The sequence below is a fragment of the Excalfactoria chinensis genome, chromosome 13, assembly GCF_039878825.1.
Source record: "Excalfactoria chinensis isolate bCotChi1 chromosome 13, bCotChi1.hap2, whole genome shotgun sequence".
Classification (NCBI taxonomy): domain Eukaryota; kingdom Metazoa; phylum Chordata; class Aves; order Galliformes; family Phasianidae; genus Excalfactoria; species Excalfactoria chinensis.
In genome coordinates, this window is record NC_092837.1 from 5,036,158 (window position 1) to 5,058,022 (window position 21,865).

Below are 21,865 nucleotides of genomic sequence, written 5' to 3' on the forward strand. Positions count from 1 at the left end.
CTCCCTAGCCATGGGGCAGTTCCTAGGGATAAAGGAGGTTACTTACCCTGTAAGGACTGAATCCTTCCCGCTTGGTCCGCAGGTAATTAGAGAGGTTGCCATACTTGCAGAACTCAACGATAACCATGAGTGGACCTAGTGAGACCAGGGGAAGAGATAAGGATTTGGAATAGTCACTATTTGCCCTGATTCACGTTATATCAGCCTTGCTGAGCTGTGGCACCAGGGCTAGGCACGCACATCCCCACATGTCCCCACAGTCACATACGTGGCCAGAAGAAATGGCACAGGGGATGAGCAGTGATATCTGGGAGCAGGCTCAGCCTGTTGCCCTGTGATATTTACCATTGGGTTTGGTACAGGCACCCAGCAAATTCACCACGTTGAGGTGGTTCCCAATGTGAATGAGGATTTTCAGCTCTGACATCAGTGCCTTGTGTTCACTTGCAGTAGCTCCCTCTGGAAACAAACAAACCACATCACGGTGATGCTTCCTCACAGCTTTTTCTCTCCCCCTGCCACTCTCTCCTAGCACAGTGATAACGTGAGTCTTGCTGGAGACTGCAATCCCAAAGCCTTGCTACGTTTTGTTACTGCTTATTTCCAAATTGAATAGCAGAGCCTTGTCTGTAATGCTGTAATGCAGGGGCAGGGATCCAAAGCAAGAACACAACCTGCATCCAACACATTTTTCCTTCTGATAGCCGTGCAGAGAAAAAGATCACTTGAGGCTTATATACAGATGCACACGTTTGAATCTCTGCCCTTTTAGCCTCCAAGCAGGGATAATGAGCTGTAAAACTGTTTGAAGGGAAATTAGAAACAAAAAGGCTTTTGATCGTGACTGAAGGCAGGACGGCCTCAGCTCCAACCCAGAAGCCCTTTTGATAATTCCTTTCCAATAGCAAGCACAGGGTTGTGCTCCTGCCAGCTCTCTACTGTCTTTTCTCCCTGAGCGTTTAATTCACACCAATTCTCGCTCCTCTGTTTTACCCTCAAGATGCATTCTCTGGTTTTATGTGTGTTTTTTCATACCTTCCTGGATACATTTTACTTTACCCGGGAGTTTGCGCATTTAGTTTGACAAAGAGAGAAACACCTTCCTGAGCTGCAGCTGAAGGGCCAGGTAAGAGTCATGCCTCAAAGAGCTGTAAAACAACCTCATACAGCCAGGCTTCCTTCTGCTACTGATCTGCAGATCGTCTGTACACCTGCAGTGCCAGCGCTGCTGAGCCACACCATGATTCAGTTTCTACATACAGGCCACTGCTGACTATGAATTGCCATGATGTTTTCTTGGTTACTGAATTACAGGATGATGTTCTGGATGCCTGTTCGAAAGCAGGGCTATGCTTAGAATCTCACTCTGGACTGATCAGAACTTCCCTACCCAGCTGAACCTTGCTTATAAACGTGAAACACACAAACACTTGGAAAAAGGCCATTAGGAGCAACACTTCCTTTAGTGGCTTACCAGAGCCTCTGGATTCTTCTTCATCCACTGAGACAGATCTCACTCTTTGCCTTTGCAGACAGCTAGATCCCCTTGAAGGCTGAGAGTCCCATGTCCCTGCTCTACCACTTACCACCCAGTGCAGCCAAATGAGGCTAAAGAATCCTTGGGGGAAGGCTATGAGGATCATCTGTATTGAGGCCAAGAAGCCATAAATTAAAAGACTGGCACCAGCTCGTCCCCCCTTGCTCAGTGCTGGCTCAGGCAGAAGCACCCAGGAGTGCTTTTGGAAGATAAGGCATTTGCTAAGGCTTTGGAAAATATGTAATGCAAAAGGGCAACTGTTTACAAGGTAGGCTTTCCCTGTCATCCTTTGCATCCATGTGAACTGCATATTCTACTAGGCTGTCCACATACCTTTCAGCATTTTGACTGCTACGGTCTCACAGCTGTTACTTTTGTTGATCCCAAATGCTGAAGCTTCCACCACCTTCCCAAAGGCACCGTGACCCAGGACTTTACCTATGAGCAAAGAGAAAGGCACTGTAAAGGAAAGCAGGTGCAGCGTGGAGAATGAGGCAAAAAGAAAACACGCCAAAAAACCTTACAGGAAACCATGGAAAGAAGAAAGAAAAAGAGTCATAGAGGAAAAGGAAGGAGTGCAATATGTGCCCTTCCCAGGTGGCTGCTTGCTTTAGAGGTGAGAATAAGAGAAAGGATGAAGGGAGGAACTGAGACAGAGCTGGCATGGACAAAGCGGAGGAAGGAAATGGTCCTACTGTGGTGAGAGGCTGTTTGTTGCCCTCATACAGAACAAGTGGAAAAGGTAAATAAGACACCTTGCAGCACAATAGACAGGGCTAATGTCACTGCTCTGTGTCTCAGAGGCAGTCTGCGGCCCTTATAACTCTCCCAGACAGAGGGAAGAGATTGCAGATGGATGTCACAGCATGAGGACATGCTATCCCGGTCCCGAACTCAGGGTATCTCCTATGAATTGGGCTGTTTTGCCCTGATTGTGTAAGAAATCTGGAGGGTGAGTTCCAGGGGCTGGTGGGAAGCTCTGCAAGCAGCACGTGGGGGCAGGGATGCAGTTCAGCTCACCCAGGCGCAGGCGGTCTCGTGGGAATTCCCACTTGCTGGAATCATAGGGCAGGTACTCGCACTGCTCCTCCAAGGGCACCTCGCCAGGATCCATGATGATGGAGAGGTAGCCGGTCTTGATGTCTGCATGGGCAGGCTGCAGGGATCACCCAACACAGTGGATGAGAAGATGCCTCCTTTGCCTCTCTCAACCAGCTTTCCCCTGGCAAAGGCTGTTCCGTGTTCCCGTCTTTACTACGTGCCCCATCCTTGGTTGACTGTCAGAGTGCTTGGAGCACTACTCAGTGACCTGCTTTCAGCAGATGCTGTCACACAGCCCCACGTCACAGCAATGGGGCTGCCCCTCTGAGCCCCCTCCTCTGCCCCAGAATGGAGACAACCACATACCCTTTTGATGTTACAGAAGATGAGGATAAGGAGGATCCAGAAGAAAACAGCGATGACCCCAGTCCCAATCAGGATGACAATCTCCACGTTGGTCTTGTCATCAGAGCCTGTGGGGTGGGAGGAAAATGGCAGTTTGAGAAAAGGTGTGGCTGTTTCTTGGGACCTGCTTCATGATGTGGGGACACCAAGGAGCTGTGTGTTGACACTCTCCAATCAAAATGCTCAATCAGATGCTGTCAGTGCTTTCCCTGCTATCCTGCAGCCTGGCATCACAGGGAAGAGGCATGGGACCTCTGACACACCCCTACTTGGATGCTTTCATCCCTAGGGTGTGTTGTGTCTGCTGGTACCTTCTACAGAGACGCTAGCTGAGGAGTTCACACAGCCCTTAGCGTTGCAGACGCTGCACAGGTAGAGCCCAGCATCCTCCTCCCTCACTCTCTGAATGCTCAGCCTCTGGTTGAAGTCTGCCAGATCAATTCCTGTAAGGCAAGGAAGGTTATGGTGGTCACTCATAAGGAAAGGGGATTGAACTCATTCAGGCAAAAAATAAGGCTTCTATTTTTTGGTCAGTTCATTTTAGATGGCAGAATTAAATTGCACCAGCTCTCTCCTCTGTGGCTTATGGCTTCAGAATTACACTGGAAGGGCCTTCTTCAGGCAGTGTATGGAACAAAACCCGACAGACAAGGTTGGACTGGGAACAGTGCCTGGGTGCTCCAGCTGGTGCACCAAGCTCTGCTCTGCCTCCAGGACCTGTTCCTTTCCCTCTGCCATATGCCTAGATCCTTCCCACATTCCTTCCATGGGATCTGAGTCCATCCCTGCATTAGCAGAGATGCCCGGCACTGAGCTGAGTGCAAGAAGAAAAAGGATTCAGCTCTCTGTGCTGTCCACCTGAATGTACATGTGCACACAACGTTGATCCGGACCCTTGGGCATAGACTTGTCCACTGAGAGCACATCACACCAGGGCAGAACATGATTAAAACCAGAATTCAGGCAATTCAGAGGGTGGCCACCTTTGCCCAGGCACAGCAGCTCCCAGCACCCAGCAGCATTCACTTCTCTTTTCATTAGACATTGTGCCTTGCCTTTGTTCCATCCCCAGCCCAATGTACCTGACACTTCTTCCACCAGTTTCTCATCTTTGTACCAGCTGATGTCAGGAACGTGGTTGCCATCCACCTTACAGCGCATCTCTATGGAATCGCTGACGTTCACCCAAATGTCTGTCAGGTTCTGCTTGAGGCGGGGGATCTCCAGGGCTGGAGGAGCAGCACAAAACGGATTGATCAAAAGAATATCTGCGTTCGTGGGGGACTTTGTGTCTATAACCCATTACTGGAGGGTGTCTTGGGACCCAGGTGCCTTTGCCACCTCGAGTTTAGCTTGCATGGCTTCCCCCAGGGATGGACTGGGAAGCTGACTGCAGCAAGAGTACCAGCAGCAAGTCACTCCCACCTGCCCTGTTGACCCTCACCCTGCACAGAGATGTATTTCTTGTGGCAGTGTTTCTCCCGAGTCTTCCTGTTCTGCACCTCACACACGTAGTCTCCCTCCTCGCCCAGGGAGATGTTGGGGATGGTGAGCAGCAAGGTGGCATCATTGGAGTCGGGCTGAAAACGCAGCTCGCCCTGCATCTTGGTTGCGTAGTGGTGGACGTTCTTGCAGTCCAGAACCAGGGGGTTGCCCTCCTCATCGTGGAGCTTGGAGAGGTTCAGGCGATACCACTGCAGATTCTCGTAGGTGTAGTTGTCCGCATTGCAGCTCAGCTGTAGGTCTTGCCCCTCTATGGGCTCTTCTGAGGGCTGGGATTCAATCTCAAATCCATCTGGAATAGCTTTTGGGAAGGAAATGAACACGTGGATAAGTTTTCTTGGCTCAGCTGCTGGATACAATTAAATTGACTCCTTGGGCTCAGTTCTCTGAGAACTCACTGTCCTCGGCCAGGGGTAAATAGAAACCACCCTGGAGCCTTTAACATGCAAGCTGTGAGCATCTGACAGCTGCAGCTGAGCCGATGCTAAGGGCTGTGCTGAAGCCTCAGAGTCAAATTAAGATGGGTCACAAGTGAAACAAGTCTAGGAGGTCTGAAAGTGGCTGCTCTCAGCTCACTCTGCCTGGCTTTGGCTTCTACAAACCTGGCTTTCTCCCACCACCAAAATCCAGCAGGGGCCATGCCGAGGGCTGGGGCCAGGACCCTGCCTGGGAGCAGGGCTGGCGGTGCCACTAGAGGATGCTCTTGGACCAGGCACGTCCCCAGCCCAGCATGCTGCCTGGGCCAGCAGGACCTTTCAGACACACCAGCTTATCTCAGGGTCTGTCTGCACGATTTGCTGCCAGAACTCCTAGTTTTTGTCACTCAGCAGAAATCCAGGGCAACCCTGCTTTCCTGATGGCTTCCTGGTCACTGTTTAAGGCACTAAGTGTGAATGATGGCACCTGGCAAATCTAAGGGCTGCCCGGTTCAGGCAAAGAGCCCAGGTGACACTGGCAGAGGGGATGTCCCCTGTACTTACTTGTCACATAGAAGTAGATCAGCCGCTCATCTCGACCCACTTTGTTAGAGGCAATACATTTGTACATGGCTGAGACATTGGCCTCCTGGATGGCCAGCTTGCTGACTGTCTGGTGGGGAAAGAAAGCAGCAGATGTTAGGAAGGGTGAAAGGGAAAAGTAGGTTTGGTGCTGCTATCTGACAGACAGCCCTGTGCTGCGAGATGACTGCTCCATGGGCTCAGATGACCTGCTAGCACTCCTTTTATCCATAAGTGGAAATCAGACTCACAAAACCATCCCGGCTTTCACTACTTCACCCTATTATCTTCTCCCTTTAAATTCCAAGTGTATATAGACACGATCCTAAAAGCTTTCTCATCTCTCTTTCCAGCAAGACTTGTCTAAGACTGGGCACGCAGCCTGGCTGCTGGCCTGGGAGCACGGCTGCAGGAGATGCTGCCTCCAAAGGAGCCAGTAAAGGCAGCTGGGGAGCAAGGCTGCCCTCCTCCCAGCTCACACTGCACACACATGGGCTGCCAAGGGTGTTCCAAGCACTCCCCTTAGGGGAGATCTGCAGCTTGAAGCACATGTTTCTTCTCCTCCCTCCCCGTTAAATGGCAAGGTAATTACATGCAAAGATCCCTCTAATGAGGCAATGTTTAAAAATGCAAAAAAAAAAAAATCAAACCCCTACAGGGAAACGACTTTGTCTTTACTATTCATCCCATACACTTTGGGATGCATTTCAATTCTAAGTGGCAATATATTAGCTCGTGTTAATCAGAAGGAACAGTCATTCATTCAGTGCATATTCATTACAGCTGAAGTGACCTAATTACCAGCAGTTTTGAATGCTGCCTTTCCTGTTTCTTGGGGATATTCAATACAGCTGAAGTGACCCTACTGGTGCTGCTTCTGTGCGCTGCCTTCCTGCCTTCTTGGGGATTTTCCCTCCAATCTGCACTGTTACATTGGTGCTGGGATTTCTGTTTGACATCATCCTGCATTGTACGCACGGTGGCTCAATCTGGCCTTCATGGCCAGAATAAAACCCAGGGGGATATGATAAGAGAAGACAGTAGGAAAAGGGAGAGAAAGCAGATCCCTGCCTTTCTTTTTGGCTGCTCGGGGAGGAGCAGCATCTGCCCCTGCCACCCCCTTGGCAGAGTGACGAACTGCTGGCGGTGCTGGGGAACGGGAAGTGCCTTTGGAGGTGTGTAGGAAAACAGGAAGTGACTTTCGGAAGTGGGGGCCCATTTGTTTGTTCTGCATCCCTCTGCAAACAGCCGGTGCCCGGCACCAGCAGGAACAGGAACCGCAGTGCAGCTCAGGGTGCAGACCTTGCAGCTACCAGAAAGAAATGGGCAGTGAGCAGCGCCCAGCTGCCTGCAGGTCATGCACTGCAACAAGAGAGAGATGTTCCTTGCAGTGCAATTGGTACCAAGCTCTCCTGCACGACCAGCACCATGCCAGACATGCTGCCTGATCCCAAACAGGATCCCTGTTTCCCACTCCCTGTTCCAAGACAGGTTTGGTGCTACGGCCTCACCTTGTTCCGTCCCTCCACAAACTCCACCCAGGTGTCGATGCTCTCGATGGGGTTCACTGCGTCCTGCTGTGACACATCTTTCCAGTCCTTGCACTCAGGCATGCGATCTCGCTGATGGCGCCTTGCTGCCCGGTGCCTGCTATTGCTAAGCCAGCAAGAGGAGAGAGATGGAGAGAAGGTCACTTGGGAAGAAAGCACCAAAACTGACTTTGTGTCTGAGAACTGATGATCCTAGCCTCTGACTGCAAAAATTCCTGGGACTCTGGGGTATGTAGTACTAATGTGCTTTAGAATGGTGGTCTGCAATCACTAGTGGGGCAAACGTGATCTATATATGTGAACACTGAAGCAGGAAACAGATATTGTTACCCCAGGCAGTGTCTTCACCCCCAGGCCTGTGTTTTCATTCACTACTAAAGATGGAGAAAAGAGGGAGTGAGAACTGTTTGTGTGTGGCATCCCCAAGGAACATGGTGGCACCTCTTTGGGGCTGATGATGGCAACCAGGGAGAAGAGCCCAATCTGCCCAAGACCTGAGATGTTGCGGCTTGCAGGATGATGCTGAAATGAAGGTGGAGCAGGGAGAAGGGAGAGCCCAAATTCCATGGTGGCAGAGACAGGGGGAAGCTGAGCACCTAGCTCAGGGGTAAGGTCACGCACTGGCAGTGCCGACAAAGCGCTTGGCGGGGTGAGCACACTGGTGAGCTATGTAAACAACAGGAAGCCAGAAAGAAGCCTCCTGCATCCTCTGGAGCTCTGCTAGGCAGAAACACAGTGGCCTTGGGAGACAGTAACCATAATTCATGGGCCTTTCTGTTTCCTGACAGGGCCATGGTGAGCTCGCATGCAATGGAGAACACTTTGGTGTTCCAGGCTTGGCAACAACCTACACAGGGCTGCAGGACCTGGCTTCCTCCAGGCACCCCGATGTTCTCCGCCCTGACTACTCTGCCTATGACTCCCCAGCATCCTTTTTTCCTCTTCCTGCAAGACCACAGCTAAAACATGTCACTGCAGCCCTGCCTGCTGCTGCCCCCACTTCCTAGGGCACAGGCAGTGGGCACGCACCCTTCCTGCCCATCCATCCTGCCTGCACAAACACCTTCCTGGAAAACCGCCCCAGCATCTGGCAGGCAGCTGGAGCTTTCCCTGCATTCAGCAGCTCATCCCCACGTGCAGCAGCTCTGCTCCCCTCCCTACCAGCACTTTTGCTTCTGTTATCACCCACCAGAAGATGCAGTGCCAAGCAAGCACAGGGACTTCTGGGCAGGAGGGGGGTGAGTCGCAGCTGCTGTCTCAGAGTCTCACCAAGGGGTGCTCAAAACCGAGACAGGATCTGGGACACAGCCATGGTCATAAGGAGACCTCAGTGCCACACTGGTGGCCTGGCAGGATGTGGGCACTGGGAGAGATGGCACTTACAGGCTGCGTCGAGAGAACATCCGACAGGGCATCCATGGCCTCCACTGCCACTGGATCACCTCTGGTGCTGGGATACCATAGACTGTGCAGGTGAGGGCCTGGGGGCTCCTCCGGGAGTAGATGCTTGGGGAAGAGGTTTCTTTCTCATGGATACGTGGAGGAACTGCAAGCATCAGAAAGACACTGTGAGTGGCGCTGGGCTTAGCTGATGCATCCCTAGGCCAGGCACAGCCCTCCCCAGGCTGTCTATGGAGACTGGGCACTACAGTGCTACAGCTCCCAGGGCAGCTCCTAGGGAGCTCAGGCCCGCAGGACAGGGCAGGTTATACTTAGGCAGATTCAAGTGATGCCATTTCTCCTTCCTCTGCTGGTATGGCTGTCTGGATGCTGCAGCCCCCAGCACAAGGTCACAGAGTCTGCTGGAGACAGATCCCCAAGCAGCAGCGTCCTTCTACTGCTTCTTGCACTGGCACCTGGCTTCTCCAATACAGTGACCAGTTTCTTCCAGGGGAAAGCCATAGGGCACCCAGAGAACTGCTCTGGCCCCAGGCTCCATGTGTGCTGCAGCCACACTGCTCACGATTCTCCATCAGTTAGGATCACTCTCAGCAGAATCCTCAAGAGCAGTTGGGATACAGCCCCTGAGCAGGGGTGTGCTCTGCTCAGAGCAGCGAAACCAGGAACAGAACTTCATTGTCCTGAGTTCCACTTCTATGATACATTGCCCACACCACAGGCAACTAGCCCTGTAGTAACCAGAGCATCCCTCAGCATTAGGCTGAAGGAGGTGATGTAGGCACCAACTGCTTTAGAAAAGCACCAAGAACTCGGTCTCAGAGCAGCCCAAAGGCCAGGGCTGTGAGCTCAGTGCTCTCTCCCTGGCCCCAGCCCCTCCCTTACCATTGACAATTAACTGGAGGCTGATACGCTTCTCCAGCCCCACCAGCCTGTTCCTCAGAACCAGCGTGTACATCCCAGCATGATGCTCTGCCACATCCTTGATCTGCATTGAAGATTGAGATTGCTTGGGAATTAGCTTCCCGTCCTTGTACCTGCAGGGAGGCAGAGAGAAAATGCAGCCACAGGGAAGAAGTGTCTCACCAAAGCACGGTCCTCTCTGCAGGGACCCCCAGGCTTTCCCCAGACCTGCGTTACAGGCTTGCATATTGCTGTGAGGATGTGAGGTTGGGAGTGTCGTGGCTTTGCCCTGAGCAGGGTTTATGTGCAAAGCTCCCAGCTAGCTCTGGTTGGAGTGCAGCACGATGCAGTGTACAACCTGACCTTAACCACAGACTTCCCCTCCTTCCTTCCCCTGCTGCTGAGCCATGGCGGAACACCCCAAGAACATGGGCAGCCCTTCCATGGATGGGAGAAGGTGACATCTGGGACAATCTTGGCCACAGAGGGACCCAGCCAGGAGGCTGTCCTGGTTTGTCTCCTGGGTTAGGGGAGGGAGAAGAGAAGGTGCCTTGGGCCAAGAAAGGTGCGTTACCACTGGAAATCTGGTGGGGGGTAAGCCACGACTTTCACCGGCAGCTTCACAGCTTCATCTCCAGCAGTGGCTTCTATCACCGGCCCCTTCCGCCACTCCACGTTGATGAAGGGCTTTTCTGCAAGAGAAGAGGTGAGCGTGGAGGGGAGCACAAGGAGTCTGGCTGCGGTTCCACGAGGGAGCAGAAGGTGCCTTACCATGCACAATGACATCAGTACTCTCCTCCAGCATCTGGGCGCCGTTGGTGGCAGTGCACGTGTACCTGCCCAGGTCCTGCTGGCTGACATTGTGCAGGGTCAGGATGCTGGAGAGCTCTGTGTGTGTCTGCAGGGACCGGCGCTCAGATTCTATCACTGCTCGCTGCATCTGGTGGCACAGAACAGGGCAAGAAAGGCATCAGAGAGATGGGGTTGTGCAGATGGGCTCCTCATATCTGCATTTCTTGCTGCCTCCTTCCAGAAAGGTATCTCCACGACTGACTGTGAAGGCAAAGAGCCTTGTGTGATGATGACCAAAGCTGGGCTAAGAGTTTAGCACTGGCTTGCTTTGATCTGCAGTCCAGTAACTAGATAGGAGCCCTGTAGGTATTCAAACACCACAACGCCTTCAGGGAACCCCAGTGTTTCATTGTTTGCAAGAGTCAGACTCTACCACAGAGGGGAAAAACAGAGGGGAGGGATCCTCTTGCTGGCGCTTGGTAACTCAAGCTGTTAGGCTGGAACAGCTCCTCAGAAGTGTGTGTCAGAAGTTCCTCAGAGAAATAATGCCTAAGAAAGGAAGATGCTTTCTGCCAGTAGAAGGAGTCTTATCTCTGCTGCTTCCTGCTGCAGGAGAGAGAAGTGGAAAAGCTCTCTGAGATGGCCAGAGCACGACACCATTAGGATCTTGAAGCAGGGCCCCACCAATGCTGCCAAGAAGAACAGTGAATGGGCAGGATGGGATGGCTCAGAGGCCAGCAGTACCTGTTTGCCAGGGTACGTCCACTGGAAGCGGACACCAGAGTTGAACTCGGCCCACACTGTGCAGTTCAAGACCAGCTTCTCTCCCACTAGTAGCTCCATGGCCTTCTTGGGGTACAGCTGGATGTCATACAGTTCAATCCCTGATGCAGAAAGGCAAGGAAAAGACATTTCTGATCTATTAACTATTTGAAGCTGGGGTCTGGGTCACAGAAAAGCACGGAATCTGCACCTCCAACTGTGCAGTTACAGGAGGTTTGGGTATGAACAGCTGCTGCTGCTGCTAAGGATACCTCAGCACGGCACACAGCTGGAGGACAGGGCCATAACAACCCCATGAACTAAGCAGAGCACTGCAAACTGTCCCCTTGCACTTCCCCAGACTTTCACCTGCTATGTGAATGATGAAGAAATTAGATTTGAAGACCTTCTTGTCGATGACAGTCTCACATTGGACGAACAAGGAGTCTCTGATCAGCTGTGTGGGTACCTGCATCCCCTTCTTGTTGTCCCAGAAAATGGCTTTCCTGTCGGGGTGGATGAGGGAATTTTGCTGGAAAAAACAACATTTTCCCAAGTGAAATGAGAGGATAATGACACTCCCACCCTTCATGCTGGCTAACACCTCTGCTTTGTGGGAAGAAACGGTGCAGCATTATGCTCTGCCGGCCTCCTGCTCTCCCTAAGGGTTCGTCATCTAGGAATTGCAGCCCCAGCTATACCCCAAGCGGCTGCATCCTGCACTGCAATCCTCCCCATCCGCAGAGCAGGTCAGAGACTTCCAGGAATGGAAAATGATAGTGATAGCTAAGGAAACTGATGCCGATGTCCCAAACATCAGCCTCACCGGGATGGGGTCTGACCTTGGGTAGTGTCCTTCCTGGGCAAGGGAAAGGCCCCTGGCCCCCGGAGTGTCCCTGGAGGGCTTTGTACAATAGTAACACTCATCCTGGAAGGATGTATTTGCATTGTTAAAAAAAGAAAAAAAAAAGAAAAAAAAAAAAAAAGGCATAAGCAAGCTGATAATAGAGTTGTTTTGAGTTGTATTTAGTCCTCAGTCCCAGTGCTGCAGCCTCCTTCCCCGTGGGGCTGCTTACCAACCAGGGGGTTTTCAGCTCATCGAGATCAGAGCAAGCAGGGGATGCTATGGGACCAAATCAACATCTTGTTTTGTTTCAGAGAGCCAGGGAAGAGGTGCAAAGCTGGCAGGAAACCTGTGGGCTCTGCCCAAGGGAACTGGACAACACAGCCTCAACCAGCAGATAAAACAAGGAAGCCAATGGCTTGTACTTTCCATGGAAAATGTATCTCACACATTTTCCATTCCTGGCAGTGCCTGTACGTGTCCCACTCAGGCAATTACAAACGCACAACAAATGCAACGTGTGTTGGTCTTCAGCATCCCACTGGCGGAGCTCTCACCGAGATGAGTGTGACGTTGAGGTCTGGGATGGACACGAGGCATGGCACCCAAGTGTTCTCCTTCTTGCTGATGAGCAGCGTCTCTGGCTTGTTGATGAATGGCTGTTCAAAATCTAAGGAAGGGATACAAAGAGAAGGACAACTAAACAGGAGCAACAGGAGAAGAATAGAAGGCTTTCTGGCTTTCTTTAACACACTGTGAGTTTGCCAGAGGAAGCGGTGCTGGGCTGATCAGCCCCATCTGTGATGTGCCACAGCGGCAAACACACCCTGAATGCAAAGGGTGCATGGCGGGTCAGCCAGCTCCTGCAGCATTCGGGCAGTGCTGGAAACGACCTCCCCTTTCCTGGCCCCTTCAAGGTCTCTGCCAGGGTTTGACCCTTTGTGAAACCACTGGGTCTCATGCTGGGCTCCACGCCTGCCCAGCTGGTGCCAGTGCTGGAGCGGCAGCAGGCAGAGCGACCTTCCAGGGCGAGGAAGTGAGCAGCAGTGCAATGGTATGCAGATGTCATCCTGCAGCCGGCAGATAAACAGATGAGCTGAGATTTCCAGGACTGCCACTCCACTGCCTCCCAACTGCTGCATGCACAAATATTGACAGGAAGAGCAAAACCACCCCAAAATGACTTAGTGAGGCCAGGGGTGGTACGCTGTGCTCCTCCACGTGGAGCCAGCAGCAAGACAAAGTGCTGGCAGGAGGGGCTATCGTGTCAAACCTGACAAACCCAATTGGGGTCCATTGTGGAGGGGATTCAGAGGCAGCATGCAGAGATCTACCACAGCCCTGAGCCACTGTTCCAGGCATCAAACTGATCACAGAATCACAGATTGGCTTGGGTTGGAAGCGATTCTTTTCCCCTGCTAGACAATCCCTAAAGTCACCCATCTAAAACGGTAAGCCCAAGATGTAAGTAGTAATGATCCCCACTTGGGGATTCTGCTGCTCCAATCACATTGACTTCAACCCATTCCAACTCTGTGCTCACACTGTTAAGCACGTAAGGACATTTAATTCTTAACCTAGAAAGTTGTTGCTTCAGTCTTCTCTGCTACTTCTCTAGGCGAAGACTTTTCCTGTACAGCTTAGGTGAAAGAAGCCATGCATGGGAAACGTAATGGTGAGTTCTTAAATCACAGGCTTGTTTCAAAGTGTGAACATGTTCCTCATTCCTTCCCCAAGCCCTGGGCACGTGAGAGGGAGGAGACACACAACTGGCAGAGGTGAGAGACTACGAGGTCCCCTCCAAGCTCAGAGGGCAGCCAAGAATGCACTGATTTACTGGGCAGCCCCAGCTGCCAACATGCTCGTGATTCATGCATTAACTCCCCTCTCTGATCCCATCACATACTTTCTATAAGGCTGTCTTAATGGGCCCGATGGGAATAATTTAGTATCTCCTTCATTAATATATGCTAAGCCTGATGAGATGGGGGCTGTACGTATCCTATTTCACTCCGATGAGGCATTCTGTATGTTTACAGCACTATCTGTAGAGGTAACAAAACGCACACCAAACCAGACATGTGAGAAATGAGACACGTGTGGAGAGTTCATTTGAGAACCGAGCTGCAGGTAAAAAACACAGACAAGCCCACGTTCCCAGCCAAGTACAGATATTTTGTTTCTGGCAATTCCACCAAGCTATTAACATGACAAACGAGGCTGGTGGATAAAACTGTGGTCTGACCATGCTGTCTCCAAACATCCCTGACACTTACATCAGCCCTTCCAAACTCTCCAGGGACAGTTTCACATTGCAGCCCAGTTCAGCAGGAACAGGCAGGGTTTTATCTGGATGTTCTGCAGTGACCACAGTTACTGTGGTCCTGGGTTTTCCTCAACATGTCCCTTCTCCTGCCTGTAAAGTCTGTCCAGGAGGATCCTGAGTTTTCCTGACTGTTTGATAGCCATAAGAGGGCACAGCCTGATTGGAATGAGTACAAACACATCCTGTGGAGCCATGTGCAAAGCAATGCTACAAGGTGTTGTCCGGATTTGTTGCACACATGCTGTACACAGGCACTGAGAGTCCCATGCACCCTGACAGCATGGGATTTATTGCCCCTACGCTCCATCACACATGCACACTGCTGCTCTCTGCTAAACAGAACCATTACCAAGCTGTAGATGAGGCCAAAGGTGACAAGAGGTGAACAAAGGGACAAAGTGGCATTTGCTGGATCTCACATCCACACCTGACTGTTCCAGGAGGTTTGAAATGCAAAATATTACAAAGGGAATTCCACGCCCATAGACAAACCAGGCTCTTGCAGAAGCACACCCTGCCTGTAAGCCTGCTAGGCTGTACTTTCAGCTGCACGCCTAAGCAGCTCTCTGCCTTCTTCTGGATGACAAAGCCCAAGAGCAACTGAATATCCCTGTCTAACTCACGGACGCCTCCTCCCAACATTCCTGAGACCCAGAGAAGCTCTTTTCTTCCCTAGGATGGGCAGCAGCGCCCAAGTGAGGAGGAGGCAATTGCCCAGACAGACCCCAATTCCTGTCCAGCAGCTGCCCAGCTTTTTCTGATTTGCCTCTCCATTTTCCCCTGCACATTTGCAGAGGTAAATTTGGCTTTGCCCCGGGACTTCTGAAAAATGCATCTTGTATGTCATGACCCGCCTGGCTTGTGACAACTGCACCAACTTTAAGAAATGGGGGCGGAAAGAGAAATAGCTTGGCCAACTGCTTCCAGGGGACAGCGCTCGTTTATCTTGCTGCATCCTGCTGCAGGCGGTGGGGGGACCCCTGGGGAACAAGGAAAGCTGAGAATGGGCTCCTGCAGCCCCTTACTGCACTGAGGTCGTGGCTCCAAGCTTGGCAGACAGCCTTTCCCCTCCAGTACACACCTCATAATGCTGCCCGCATGGCAGCCCCTGTGCAAACCGCATGCAGGGCTGTGACTCCAAGGAGGCTGCGCACAGTGGGTCTGTGCCACTCCTCCTCTCCGCTTTATGGAACACTATCATCCCTTGCCCCGTTCTGCCTCTAGCATCTCTGAGAGCCCCCCACCCCAGCTGCCCAGAAGCTAAATCCTGTGCTTTTTTTAGTGTCAGAGCATCTCTGAGGCTCGGCTCTCGCTCCTTAAATTCCTACATTCCAGCCCTGCTGGAGCAATACCCCCAGGCTGGGACATAATTGAATCCCAGGTGCTGCTGTTGTCCCCCAGAAATGGACGGATATTGCTTCCTACATGAGGAGCAGCCCTTGGTCCTTTCCCCAAGCCTGCAGCCCTGGAGGGGGTGGGGGGGCACACTGGGATCTTTAATCTGTCTGATTTTGTGCTGGTGCATGTAGGCTGGCCCCAAGCCCCCACCCATCTCACCGTAAGGCTCTTACCTCTCACAAAGATATAGGCACTGACCGCTGTGGTGCCCTCGATTTTGGCATCGATGTACTTGTAATAGCAGTGGTAGTAACCCGTGTCATTGGCCTGGCTCTCCGTCAGCACCAGCACTTTGCAGTAGGGCTTGGTGCCGGTCCCCTCGCAGTCCTCTTCCCGGATTGCCCGGCCCCCGCTGGGCGCTGCTGAGGCTGTGAATTCCATCTCCTTCTCCTTCCCACTGGGGTCCACCTTGCCCCCAGGCCACGACCACTCCAAGGGATGCTGGCCTCTGGAAATGGGCAAAACAGAATTAGCTTTGGGGCAATTCGAGTGAACACAGTGGGGGTTTTACAGCTCAGTGCTCTCCTCCCACGTGCACTGCTCCCCTGCACATGTCCCACATAGCCTCAGCTCTCAGGCTGGGGCATGGAGGAACAGCCCTCTTCTGCAGAGGGAACAGGTGCAAGGAGAGGGCGAGCAGCTTCCCTAATTGCCTGGCAAGCAGAGGCCGGTCCCATTCCCCAGGTCACCTCCCAGGCATGCCAGGCTGTCAGATATCAGCCCCTCCTGTAACTTTGTCCTGCTGCTGTTGATGCCAGGACAGGGAGCCATAGAGGGCCCTGAGGGAAGGAATCCATTGGTTCTATATTCCTCCCTCGTTATTAAAAGGGTTCAGAGCTATCAAGAATGCACATGCAAATGACGAGTTCCCCTGTGTGATGAACAGAGTGGGAAGGAGAAGGAGGGAAGGAGAGCAGACTGGAGAGAAAACAAGAGAAAAGCAGGAAGGAGTCAGGGATAGAGAAGAAACCTCCAGCTGAAGCATGTGTGTATTTATACATAGCCAAGGATGCCCAGCATGGGAGGTGTATGCACACACACATACACAGGCACCCTACCACAGCTTGCTCTGACTACTCGTTTACTACTAACAAACCAAGCTTTTATGCCATGCTGGAAGTTTCCTTCCATGAAATCAGAGCCCCTTTCAGAGCACAGCACAGTCCACACTTGAATGTTTGCCAGCGTATCTGAAAGTCACTGAAAAATGTGCAAAAATGAGATGGAAAAAATAAAAAAAAAAAAAAGGACATCACAAGAGACAGCTGGGGGGCAAAAATGGCCTTTTGTCAGCACAGTTTGTGCTATTAGGGGAAACTGGAGTCACCTCTTATGCCATTTGGGAATAGGCACATGGGCACAGGCAGCTCCTCAGCCAGGGGACCCTTGGAGCAGGGCTGGGGCAGATGCTTCTGAGCACAGCCAGATCACAAGTGTCACCACAGCGGGGTCCTGACTGCAAGGGACAGCAAGGCCTTTGCTGCCGCACACATACACCCACTGCACCAGGCACAGAGCAGTACCTGGCCTCAACCCCAGGAAGAGCTGAGAGCTCCAACCCCCAACTGAGCAAAGGAGCCCCAAATCCCTTTGCGTTTGCTCAGGCATTTTTGGCACTCACTGTGCAGCAGGGTAATTGTACAAGTCTCCAGTGTTTCCGCTTTCTGTTTGTTTACCCGCTGGGATTTTCACGCATTATCAGGCCCACTTGTTTTATTAACCATCAAGGCCAGCAGTAGCTGAGTGACACGTATTTATATAAACACGGATGGGCCAGTGCAAACAGACCTGCCAACCAGCCTGTGGGCTGAACTAAAACATTCCTTGCATCATTTGCTGCTTGACCAGACCCAGTGGGGACACAGAAGGTAAAGGCATTAATGCGAGTCCAAGTTGGTGTCTGTGGTGTGTTAAGAGGACCAGACGAAGGCAGGAACGAGGCCAAGCTCACCTGGATTTCTCTCTGAGGCTGCCCTGTGCGTCTGGGAAGAGGTCCAGGCAGCACTTTGGGGCTGCTCCCTCCCACCTATCTGTCATCTTTGAAGATTTGTTCCCAAGTTGTTTCCTTTTCAGCTCTGCGATAACGTGTCTCTGGGCAACGGAGCCTGTAGATGCCAGCTGGAAACAGATGCACTGCAGGCTTCTCTGCAGCTGTTTTCCTAAATCTTTTTTCAGGACAGATGCTCTTCAAGGGAGTCGTTGCAATTGGCACTGTTTTTCTTCAATCCTCTTTGAAGCTCCCACATGCGGTATGATGGGCAAAGCTGGCTGCGGCTTCAGGCTTAGGTGGGACAAGGCAGATCCCCCCTCAGCAGCACAGAGGATGCTCACAGCAGTCGCACACCCATAGGAAGGAGCAGCAGGTGTGGTATGTGCCCGGACACTGCTGTGGAGCCATGTGGCAGGGCACTGCCTTGTCCTCAGGCCCCTCCATCCCCGCCGCAGCATTAATTTCCTCTGCAGGAGCCAAGAGGGCTCTGGGGTCAAATACTTCCTTTCTGCCAGAGTAGGCTTTATGCATTCACAAACATCTGTGAGTCAGCTCTATGAACAAGTCACTGGGCAGCAAAGAACGCCCTTGCACTTCCCTCTCTAAACACCACAGCTGAGTGATGCTCCATCTCCTCCCAGGTACCCAGCATCTGTCGAGTAGGATGGGATAGGGCTGGCACGGCCAGGATGAGCTTGATCCCTCCGTAAGTTTCTGCTGTTGTGCAGCTGGCTCCTGCAGGCTCCGCTCCAACATTTATGAGTCGGAAGGGCACAAGCTCTGCTTCTCCCCACTGCATGCTGACAAGAGCATGAATGCAAAGATTCACAATGTTTTTTCCCTTCCTTCTCGGGATAGGAGCTAATAAAAGACATACTGTCCATCAGCCTCTTCACCCCGCTGTGCCACATGCCTTGATCAAAACATCACAATGGCTTCCAGCCAGCCCTGGCATGATCTGTGTTTGAAGGAATGCTCCTACACAGGTCCCCTGCTCTGCCTGGATGAGCGCACTGTGTTGGGCAATGGGGGAGACTGCAGAGCCTAAGCACCCAGTGACTCCTTGTGGGTGCGCTGCGTCTTCGGGCCTCTGTGAAGCATGCTCAACTCCAGAGGCATCCCATGGCCTGGCATGGACTCTTGTCACTTCTGGGGCAAGGGGGAGCAGGAGGGGGGCTGCTGAGATGCAAGTGTGGTAGATCCAGGCTGAGCTGTGAGGGAGCCTGAGAGTGCACCCGGCTATGGGACTCTCACGCTCAGTGGGTGAAGCTGGAAAGGTCTTCAGGGAGCCTCATGTGGGGGGATTTGGGCTCAGTTTTCTTCTGCAGTGCTGCTTCGAGCAGGCCTGTGCTCCTGGCTCCAGGGCAGCTCAAAGAGCAGCCAGAGGACATTGTTCTCAAGGGAAGAACCAGGGTCAAACCAAAGCCACCTCCAACATGATGCTCAGCGAAGAAACTCTGGATCCTGGATTTGATTCTGTACTTGTTTCTGCCCTACCCTGCCCCATCACCCTCTCCTTCGCCTGTTCTCTTGGTGGTCTGCGTGTTTTTCCCTTCAGCTCCCATTAACACAAGCCAGGTCTTCCCACAGTGGGCCACAGTCCAGAGAAGAGGTTGGAGAAGCAGCTGGGTGTAATTAGAGATCCAGGAACCAGGAAAGATTTACTTCTCATTCAAACGAAGTAATAGTGTCCCATAGGCAAAACCTTCTTCGTAAGGCATGGGGCAAACACGGGCTTGAGATCTCACAGGGAAAAGGGGAACCTCAGAGCCATGCTGAGATTTCTCACCTGTGGGTGGTGGGAAGGACGCTGCACAACCCCAGAGGGGCACATTTTTTCCCCAGCAAGATTTTCCTTCTTACTAATTGACAACCAGCAAGTGCACAAGGAAAGAGCAACCTCATCCTTCCCCACCAGGAAAAGAAAGGCTTTCCGCTTCACGGTGCTAAACAGATCTGTTCATGCTTGACCACAAAAGATACTTTCTTTAACGACACCTCCAAGTTCAGAATGTCCTTAAGTCTTGGATCAATCTGCGGGCAACACAGGGCTGTCTCTGCAGGTTCCAGTTTCCCATTGGCTTCCCTGCCTGAAGCTGCAGCAAGAACACAGGTCTGATTCACGGCGTGTGGTACTCACAGCCAACGTGGGGTAAGAGGCTGTGGCCAAAGGTGTCCAGGCTGACCCGGGAAAGCCTTGCTGGGTCTGCAGAGAGTCAGCACAGCAAGAGCCAGAACCCCCATACTCCCTCTCCACACTCTCCATAGAGGCTTGTGGCTGACCACAGCCCAGTCATGCATTTCCTACAGCCTAGCACACACCACGGCTCCTTAGGTCACTCAATGAACAAGCCCACAAACACTTGGCTTCCCAGACCATGTGGGATCAGCTCAGTGTGAGCATCAAGAGCCTTTCTTCTGTCTCTGTTCCCTGGCAGAGAACTGATTCACAACTAAGAGTAATGCCATCTGTTCCAGAGAAAGTTAACTATGTTTGTGACAAGACGTGAACACAATACAAGCCAAGTGTTTGTAGTAATTGCTTAGTGGTTATATATAACTCTGAGAAATACCCTTTTGAGGCCCATGCTGAATTTATACCCCTATTGAGCCCTAGCACTCAGATCCGAGGCACGGATCTGCTTTCAGCTGCTGGAGGGAAACTCCAGCTCTGCTTTTTTTTTCCTCTCTCTGATTTGTTTTCCAAGATAAGGAGCAGTGATGAGAACACGCACAGCCAAATGCCCCAGCGTGGGACAAACCAGTTCAGACACAACACCTTCTCAGAGCCAGACTCCAAAATGACCGGCTCCTCTCTAGGAGTTACTGACCCAGCCTGGCTCGGGATTCTCTTTCTTCACCCTCAAACGCGCAGAGCAGAGAATGAAATCCCAGCTTAATAGAAAAGCTGGCAGACTGTGATAATCACCACCAAGCGCAGCCCTGCCTTCTCCCATGGACATTTCTCTGTGCCCCACAAATAATCTGCCACATTTGGGAACCAGAACTACAACCCCAGCACTGTGATGAGGTGAGAACAAACATCAGAGACAAGACCGAGAGTTGGAAGCCAGTCCCCCTAAAGAGCTTACAAAGAAGCTATCAGATCATGAAAGTATTTCTCTTCCTCCTGCCTGCAAGACTCCAGTAGAGGTTATCACCATCTCCTTTGAGATGCCTCCAGCTTCTTTTTCAATTAATTGATTAGATGAATTCACACTTGGTTCACGTATCAGATTTCTAACCAGCCATGCTTATCTGCAGGTATGCTGCAGCTAAGATCCTCCTGACAGGCTCTCCTTGTCAGGTCCTTACCAGCTACAAGTGGTCTATAGGCAGAGCTGTGCTTGCCTGCACCGTACCTGCAGGTGATGGTAAGTGTGTCCTTGGCGTTGATGATGTGTTCTTCCTCAGTGATGCTAAGAGTAGGAGGGGTCATAGAATAGCTGCTCACCAGATCTGTGGAGAGAAAGGAAATAGGGTGTGATGCAGAGATCTGCTAGGACAGACCCACTGATGTGGGCAGCAGCTGGGTATCATGAGCCTGGACTGGAGCAAAGCCTCTTGAAGCAAACATCTCATAGAATCATACAGTCGTTAAGGTCGGAAAAGACAACTAAAATCATGTAGTCCAACCATCAACCCATCATCACCATGACCACAAAAAACATCCCTCAGTGCCAGGGAAAGAAGGGAAGATCAGGAATTGGGGCACCGAGGTGTTCCTTACCAGATGACTTAGGCTGAGCTCACCTACAGCACTGATGAATGATATATGCTAACCACAGTCTTGCCAATTTTTCTGTACCAATGTAATCAGGGCTACAAAAATCCACCTGCGTAGGCACCACAAGCACTCCTGGATTTGTACAGAGGCTCTCAGGGGCCAGCAGGTCCTTCTGCCTTGCAGTACAGTCAGTCACCTGAAGCAGGCTGACCCTTTAGGGATGACAGCAGCGCCCTTCCCTTGGTGCCATGGGGGACAGGAATTTCAGGAGTGAAACTATCCAGGCTCACAGGAGATGCAGATAAACACGTTATCACACACTTCTCCCAGCTTATGTCTGGGAGAGTCCCACTCCTGGTGGGCTCACATCTCCGGCACGCAGTGCAGGACACGCACCGTGCCAGCTGCTCATGGACAAACATCTCGAAGTACCGGTTACTCTCAGAGCTGTTTTCCATTAGCACGGTGCTTCTAACTGTCATTGCTTCATGATCTTTATCTTAAAACTCCAGCTTCTGGGGATACAAGATAATGCAGAAGAAAAGCTTTGATGACTGCAAGACGAGTGAGCAAACTAACCAGAAAGAGAGGGGGGAAAAAATAGAGTTGTGAAATGTGAAAACGTGACTCAGGTAGATGCTAAATGCTAAGGAAGAAAGGAATGCAATAAATATGCTGCTAGCTTGATCTT

The 21,865-nt window shown here is 51.7% G+C and overlaps 1 protein-coding gene across 7 annotated transcripts in view; it reads right to left on the reverse strand.

Moving 5' to 3' along the window:
• The window catches only part of FLT4 (fms related receptor tyrosine kinase 4), a 46,272-nt gene that overhangs the window by 10,574 nt on the left and 13,833 nt on the right, over positions 1-21,865 (reverse strand). For 6 of the 7 annotated variants that reach the window (XM_072348501.1, XM_072348499.1, XM_072348500.1 and 3 more), the window contains exons 2-20: positions 20,810-20,906; positions 15,631-15,905; positions 12,291-12,403; positions 11,259-11,421; positions 10,872-11,011; positions 10,107-10,275; positions 9,910-10,027; positions 9,318-9,469; positions 8,418-8,580; positions 6,996-7,140; positions 5,467-5,575; positions 4,428-4,787; positions 4,066-4,212; positions 3,295-3,426; positions 2,945-3,051; positions 2,558-2,693; positions 1,871-1,975; positions 346-459; positions 47-135 (exon numbers count right to left, since the gene is read on the reverse strand). In XM_072348501.1, the coding sequence (XP_072204602.1) occupies positions 47-135; positions 346-459; positions 1,871-1,975; positions 2,558-2,693; positions 2,945-3,051; positions 3,295-3,426; positions 4,066-4,212; positions 4,428-4,787; positions 5,467-5,575; positions 6,996-7,140; positions 8,418-8,580; positions 9,318-9,469; positions 9,910-10,027; positions 10,107-10,275; positions 10,872-11,011; positions 11,259-11,421; positions 12,291-12,403; positions 15,631-15,905; positions 20,810-20,906 (2,834 nt within the window). Of the gene's footprint in view, positions 1-46; positions 136-345; positions 460-1,870; positions 1,976-2,557; positions 2,694-2,944; positions 3,052-3,294; positions 3,427-4,065; positions 4,213-4,427; positions 4,788-5,466; positions 5,576-6,995; positions 7,141-8,417; positions 8,581-9,317; positions 9,470-9,909; positions 10,028-10,106; positions 10,276-10,871; positions 11,012-11,258; positions 11,422-12,290; positions 12,404-15,630; positions 15,906-17,408; positions 17,461-20,809; positions 20,907-21,865 lie in introns of those variants that run through there. The other variant, XM_072348504.1, reaches the window with a different exon arrangement.